Source organism: Setaria italica, chromosome IV (genome assembly GCF_000263155.2).
Source record: "Setaria italica strain Yugu1 chromosome IV, Setaria_italica_v2.0, whole genome shotgun sequence".
Taxonomy (NCBI): Eukaryota; Viridiplantae; Streptophyta; class Magnoliopsida; order Poales; family Poaceae; genus Setaria; species Setaria italica.
The window spans coordinates 12,436,867-12,444,321 of record NC_028453.1 but is presented as its reverse complement, the minus strand read 5'-3'; the positions used below and the strand labels follow the sequence as shown (position 1 = coordinate 12,444,321).

Below are 7,455 nucleotides of genomic sequence, written 5' to 3'. Positions count from 1 at the left end.
AGAATGGATTGCAAATATTTATAAGTTGTTATTCCTGGAGGGTAATCTGCCTCCCTACTAGTCCCCAAGTTTTAAGTGCATCAGGATCCGTCCGGGATTACCTGAGCCAACTTTTGTCTTATTTATTTCTAGACACATCTCAGGACGAGCCTGAATCTCACTCTTTTCATAAAATAGGTGATGACTAATCAATGTGAGCTCTTGATCGTGAGCCTCGGCTATTCGAATAGTTTTATAACTCTACACGGTCTACACTTTACTCGCATGTTAGATCAGCCCATATATTGATCATAGGCGATACTAACCTACAAGTGTACACACCTGTGTCTATTCCTAGACAACATTCCCTAACTCCGTCCACATATACGGCTGGGGTCTAAACAGGGGTCAGACTATGTCCACTCGTGGACTCTATCCCGGGAAAGATGCATCATAACTTGATATACAATGTCAACAGGCCCTACGGACCTCAACTCGTGACCCGTGCCAACCAGTTTCGGTGTTTTAGACCGGCAACCCGTCTAGGGGGTACCCTAGGTGGTCTTTTGTGCGGTGGTTGTTGTCGAGAATCAAGGAGTCGATGGTGACGTAAGGAACATGATTTAGACAGGTTCGAGCTGCTAGATTGCGTAATACCCTACGTCCTGTGTGTTGATTGTATTGATTGAGATGTGTTCTCTTGTACCTCATTCTTTGGAGGGGGTCCCTGCCCGCCCTTATATAGTCGGGGGAGCAGGGTTACAGGGTGGAGTCCTAGTCGAACACGGTCCTACTTTAACTCGGTAGAGTAATCCCCTTCGTACTCAACTAGACATCGGGAAAACTATGAAGCCTACGCGCCCTACAAAGTAGTCTTCATGTCCGAGTAGGTTTCGGGTACGCCCCCTTTGAGTGGGTTCGTAAGTCTTCTGGCTGGCCCAGGGGTGCCTAGCCGACAACCAGACCTGGGACTCTACGAAGGTCCTGCTCTAGTCTATTTGTCGCCCACCGTAGCCCCTTGGGACGGTTTATTAGGTTCAGCTAGTGGGGTGTGAATCAAGGCCTCACATGTTTAGGCACTCCCGAAGACCGTACCTTTTTAGCACGTGTGGCTGTACTGTTCACTAGAAAGACTTTCCCATGAGCCGATTCTCATATCACTAGAGTAAGCTTTTATGATAGGATCCTCTGTTGAGACTACCCTCTTACTCGCGGGTCCAGCCTTAACTGGTTGCTAGACTCACTTTAGTTGTTTTTATGGCAAAAAGTACTCTCACTCTTCCTTAGAATTTGTAAGTCATAATATGACCTAGGGGTTCATGATATCAAGGAGGGCTCAAAATTATTAGGATGAGCTAAGCAAGGGGATAATGGAAAATATGCAAAGCTTATAAACAAGTTATTATCTTGGTTTATTTTATTAATAAAGCTTGGGAGAAAAGATGATGATAATTTGTGGGACTTGACTTCCTTGAAGTCTGGTCGTTCAAAACTTCTTCTTCGTAGTCCGGATCATCAAAGCATTTCTGATGTCGTCATTTTCTACATTATCGTAGTTATACATAAGCAATTAAGCAAACAATCATAGAAATACATCAAACATGTGTTAAAGGAGTAGAATTGGGGTTTAGGAGGCTTGGGCAATTTCCTAGAATTTCCTAGGATTTTTTTCTAGAGCTCGTTGGAATGATTTCCTATTTTGGGTTACATTAAATATGGGGTTGTTATTCATTAATGAAAGGAGGAGGATTTAGTTATAGGGGTTATGGATGTGATATTTGGACAAACAAGGTATGGCTGGGTTTGAGTTGGTCTCTAGTATTTTTGAGGAATTTTTAGCATGGGTTTGCAAGATTTGGTGTGAAATAAATCATGTGGCCGTAGCAGCATAATGCGGGGGGAGAGAGAAAGAGGATGACGGGTGGGCTAGGGGGATGACGCGGTGTGGTCCGTGAGGTAGGCCGCGTGGTGCACCCGCAGTCCACGTGGTGCACTGGGAAGGGGGGTGTGTGTGCAGTGCATGTGGACACGGTGCATGGGGGAAAGAGGGGGAGGTGCGGGACCGGTGTGGGGCCACACCGTGTCTGTGCCTACGGTCCTTGTGGACCAGGAGCAGGGAGTGGGAGGGCGAGGTGGCTCCGCCCAGGTTGGGCCGTGGAAGCGTTGTGCGGGCAGAGCATCTCGTTGGAGTGAGCTGTGCTGGATGGTGAGGTTGCTAAGGCATAACAAGAAGTAGTCCGCTTCTATAGGGGTCGGTGTGGGGGTCGGAGGGTGGCCGGCAGTGAGCCTAGAGCTCGCCGGAATTGCACGGTGGAGCTGGTGCGAGGGGAGTGAGGCCTAGAGGGGGTTTGGGGTGCTAAGGGAATGGGAAGGCTCAAGGTGGCTCGGCGCGTGCAATGGAGGACTTGGGGTGGCTGGTGGTAGGTTGGAGCAACGCCGGCAGCTTGCCGGAATCCTGGCGGCGCAACGGCCAAGCGGGAAGATGGTTGGAGACGGCGAAGAGGGCAGGTGGCGGCATGGGCAGTATAGCAGCTGTACTTGGGACTTTTTGGAAGCTCACGCGGGCAGCGTGACGGTCGGAATTTGGCCGGTGGCGAGCGACCAGAAGTGGGGTGAGCGGCGGTGGGGCTTCAACTCGGCTCGGCTCTAGGGGATAGAGCACGGTGGTGGGTGGAGGAGGCACGGCGAGTTCCTATGCCGGCAAGGGGAAGAGGTGGAGACGGGAGGGGCTAGGAATCAAGGGGTGGTAGGGGGCCATTTATATCCTGGCGAGGAGGCTTGGGGCTCGGACGGGCTTGGCCATGCTTATCCGGGCTGGCCGGCGATCAATGGCATGGCGGTGCGTGGCATGGCCGACGGAGGTGGATGAGGCCGGGGAGGGGCTAGGGGGGTTGTTCCGGCGGGCGTGAGAGGCACAATAAGTGCTCTTGGTGTAGGTGAGTACGACGCGCTCGCCCAGGGGGTGAATCCGGCTGGGAGGTGGAGATCGGGGTGGTCATACCACTGGCAGCATGCACTGAAGCTCGTGCAGGAGGGGAAGCACGGGTAGGTGCAGGGGGTGGTGGCGACGTAGGTGAAGGAGGAGCGCTGGTCAGGGAGTAGTGGGTGGCAGGAATGGTGTCGTGGTGGCAGACAGCGGCAGCATCAGGTGTGGGTGAGGGTAAGGGAAAGAGGGATGGATGGGATGACGATGATGATGAGTCATGCTGGCATCATTGTGTGGCCAGGCTGGGTCGCGTGAGCGAGTGAGCTGGGCCGGCTATCAAGCCTTGCGTGTGCGTGTGAGCGGGAGAGGAGAGGTGAGGCAGGCTGGGCTGGGAGTGGAGTTGGGCTGAAGGTGAGGTTGTTGGACCAGGAAGATTTTGATGGCTTTTCTTTTTAGTTGAGTTGATGTTTGTGTTCAAATTTGAGTGGGTTTTGTTGTAGAGACTTGAAAGAAATATTAGGATGGAATATTTAGAGATAGGATTAGGTAGTTAGCTCAAACATATGCATAGGTGTTCATGAATAATTATATTTTGGTGCATTAAATTCAAATGCATGGCTCTAAAGTTTAAGTTGCTATATAAATTTTAAGAATTTTTTTTTGGATCCATATTTTAAATGCTTAGGAAAAATTGGGATGTTACAGTGTAGGTGCATATTTATGAATCTAGAAAAGTTTTTATAAACAATAAAAGAACTGAAGCAATTGTTCTAATTTGCATCAGTATTTAGATGAGATTATGGGATGGATATAATGGAAATTTCTATAAAAAAAAGTGTTAGACAATACAACAAACTAATGGCATGGGCATCTTCAATCACCATGCATCACATGTTCTGCTTAAGATTAGATAATGGAAGATAAATTAGGCATAGAAAATCCAATTCAAATATCTCAAAATAAAAAGAAACGAAAGGAGAGAACGAAAGGAGAACGAAACTTTGTATTTGGTAACTCTCCTGTAGTTATGTTTAACCTTGAATGCAATTTATAAATTCGACAACAATAGTCCCTCGGACTCGAAAAGTAATAACGAAAATGGCTAATCCAATAGCAGATTCCGCAGCTGCCACTGTTGGAACTAATGAAGCAAATGATTGACCCATCATATCATTCAAAGAAACGGAAAATACCAAAAAGTTCAAATTGACAGCTAATAACATTGATTCAATTGGCATTGACATAATAAGAATATTTGTCTATTAAGGAGGATTCCCCAAATACCTAAAATACCGAAATTGGATTTCCTTTTCGTGCCATATGTCGCTTAGACTTTACTTTTTTCCCTTTCTGCCCTTTCCTCTATTTGTTCTATAGGGTCTTCATCTCCGTGTAAAAGCAAACTCTCCAAATTTATGACCAACCTTTCCTTCAGTGATCTTACAACGAACAGGAGTTTTTCCATTGTAAATGAGTATGGAGCAATCAATGAATTCCGGCGAAATAGAAGATCTACGTGACCAAATTTTCCTGCTCATCAGACTCTCAGTTCTTCTTTATTCTAAACAGGAAAGCATCAATAAAACTTCCCTTCCATATAGATCGTCGTGGCATGAACTAAATTCTGCATTTCCCCACCCCCACTACTGCCCGAAATCCTGCTTTGGTGGGCTTCCCCTAAGGTGACACCGAAGGTCTACTTCCTTTCATGCGCCCCTCACCTCCTCCATGAGGATGATTCATTGGATTCATTGCAACACCACGAACAATGGGGCGTCTGCCTAACCACCGGCTTTGTCCTGCTTTTTCTGAGCTTATGTGCACCATGGTTGGGATTGGAAACTATACCAATAGTAGCTCGGCATCGGGAATCTATGAGTTTTTCAACACCCGATGGTAGCCGCACAAGTTCCTGCGGCCCGAGCCAGCTTTGCGCCTTGATCTGGATGGCATTCAATATCATGTACCCATGTGACCATGTTCCGATACGTATATCAGCTACTGGTATGCTATTTCCTGCTTTTGAATGTAGATCGAATATCTCGTATCTATAAGAGGGGGGCGTGGCCAAGAAGCAGACAGCTGACTGCCCCCTTCAACCCGACCTTTATTCACTGTAATAATATTTTGTTACTAATAATATTTTGTTATCACACTCTCCAACGTCAGTGCGTAGTGGCCGGTATATTAACAATAGACAAGAGGCTACCATAGTTTTTAAGACTTATTACCTGCTACGAGTTTCAAGTGGGTAAAATAAAAGTGGTCAAAGTAAAAATGTAACACAGCGATGGACTTATTTATTTTGTCCACAGTATACATCACGTAGATGTCGAGGCAGACATATCGTTACATGGACGCTGCATGCTAGTTTTTTATTGCCTTATTCGAAAGGAAGGAACACAGACAAACACATTTACCGTCAACTAGTGGGTGCCAGTTGGTACTCTTCTAGGACCTTGCATCTATCCCTGGTTAACAGTGAAGTGAAATGGTCACTAACTACGTGCAGTGAATACATTTTTTTGTAATTTTTTTCCTTGCATCACTACTTTCGTACATTATTGTTCCCGTTTATTCAAAACGAAAAGACACGAGGGTATACAGCCTTGATCCGGAGCGTGGCGCACTGTCTAGTAACCGTGCGTATAGGTCAAGCAGTAGCTGTTCCCGCGCGGAGACCCTTGGTGCAGAATTTGTAGCACGCATTGTTACAGCGGTCGAGGGCGTGTTTCACCGCAAAAAGTTTGCTGCCAACGCCTGGTTGATAAAACATAGCTTTGTAATTAGGAATAATTAATGCGAGTGAAGCTAAGCAAATTAAAGCAGCCTAGCATCATCAGTAGTTTATAGTCATGCGTTTTTCGTTTTTACCGGTGACCATTTTGCTGCACACGGAGGACTTGCATCCTGACACGCATTTCTCGACGGCAGCTCCTTTTGCTGCTGAAAATAAAGTATTTGTGAGGAATATTTTTTAATTAGTTCTTGCAGAATCAAATACAAAATGCAGTGGAAACTAAAGGAGTTGGTTCGATATTTTACCAGAGTTGGTGGGGCATTTGTCTCCGCTTACGGTACGGCACTGATACGCTTCCTGGCAGCCCGGATCACAGATTTTCTCAGCTTGTTCACGTGGGAAGTAGCCGAAACAATCCTCAACACACTCATGAAATCCTGTCATGTTTGAGCAGCACAGCGTCTTCGTCGCAGCTTGGACGACCTCTCCTACAACTAGAAATTTCATGAATTAGTGCACCCGTAAAAACACTTTCCGTGTTTCATTTTGTGAAGAGCGCGTACACAGAGAGACAAAATTAGAGGCCGGATCAGTATTTACCAGAGCCGGATGAAGGGTGTTCGCTGGGGCATTTGTCTCCGCTCACGGTACGGCACTGATACGCTTCTTTGCAGCCCGGATCACATATTTTATCAGCCTGTTCACGCGGAAAATAGGCGAAACAATCCTCAACACACTCATGGAACCCCGTCATGTTTGAGCAGCAAAGCGTCGTCGTCACAGGTTGGACGACCTCTCCTACAACTAGAAACGCCATGAATTAGTGTACCAGCAAAAACACTTTGCCTTTTCCATTTTTGTCAAGAGCGCGTGCGTGCAGAGACATAGGAAATTAGAGGATGGTTCAGTAAATTACTACCAGAGTTGGTGAGCAAGTCAGATGAGTGGTGTAGGCTGCTGCTGGGGCATTTTTCTCCGGGCACGGCATGGCACTGGTACGCTTCTTGACACCCCGGATCACAGAACTTCTCTGCCTGTTCACGCGGGTAGTAGTGGAAGCAGGCCTCAACGCACTCGTGGTATCCCGTCGTGTTTGTGCAGCAAAGCGTACTCCCAGTCGGAACCTTTCCTGCAACTGGAATCATCATTTGAATTCACCAGTGAGACCGTTACTCAACCCATATATGTCTAATTTTGTCAACAAGTAAACTAGCGAACGCGCACAACAGAGAGGGATAGAGAGGTAGGGGGGAGAGTAGAGACCTGCTGCAGCTGCATGGCCGCCTGCCCCCGCGGCGGCCACCTGCACAATGTGGAACCAAGTAAAATGAAACACTGTACTACGAACTTACTGCTGGAATGATAACTCGATAAAACTCAAAATAAAGCCAAGCCAATGCAACAATACATACAAAGAGGAGCGCGAGGAGTGTCTGACGAGCAGCCATTGCTCCGGCCACTGCTATGCTACCCGGCGCTGCGCTCAGCTTTTGATCTGCTCTCGCTCCCTCGAGCTTGACGATATCCCAAGTGCGCAAGCAGTGGTGTTAATATATAGGATGCCGCGTACCCTCCGAGGATGGCCGATAGGTATGGATGGCTCGCTGGTGCATGCATGGCCACGTCCACGCGGACCACGCGGTCGATCATCAATTACACGTCCACGTGCCGAGCTACAATTTCGCATCGATGCATGCAGATGCGATAAGGTGTCGCTGTCGGTGTAGTACAGGGCCAGTAGCTTTACAGGTACAGCATCACTTGTACAAACTAATCACCCGTCGACAAAAGTTTCGGACGTCTCGCCGAT

General features: G+C 47.4%; 1 protein-coding gene across 2 annotated transcripts; it reads right to left on the bottom strand.

Annotated features, from left to right (window-relative positions):
- Nucleotides 1–5,183: 5,183 nt before the first annotated feature.
- Nucleotides 5,184–7,191, bottom strand: LOC101764180. Of its 2 annotated transcripts, none has more exons than XM_004965153.2 (7): nucleotides 7,058–7,191; nucleotides 6,909–6,948; nucleotides 6,565–6,780; nucleotides 6,246–6,449; nucleotides 5,951–6,139; nucleotides 5,780–5,851; nucleotides 5,184–5,665 (listed from the first exon to the last, which is right to left on the bottom strand). In XM_004965153.2, the coding sequence occupies exons 1-7, from the start codon at nucleotides 7,091–7,093 to the stop codon at nucleotides 5,559–5,561; spliced, it is 864 nt and encodes a 287-aa protein (XP_004965210.1). In that variant the 5' UTR covers nucleotides 7,094–7,191; the 3' UTR covers nucleotides 5,184–5,558. The 2 variants fall into 2 exon arrangements, with proteins under 2 accessions (XP_004965210.1, XP_004965211.1); XM_004965154.2 differs by having other exon boundaries at nucleotides 5,780–5,848.
- Nucleotides 7,192–7,455: the final 264 nt, after the last annotated feature.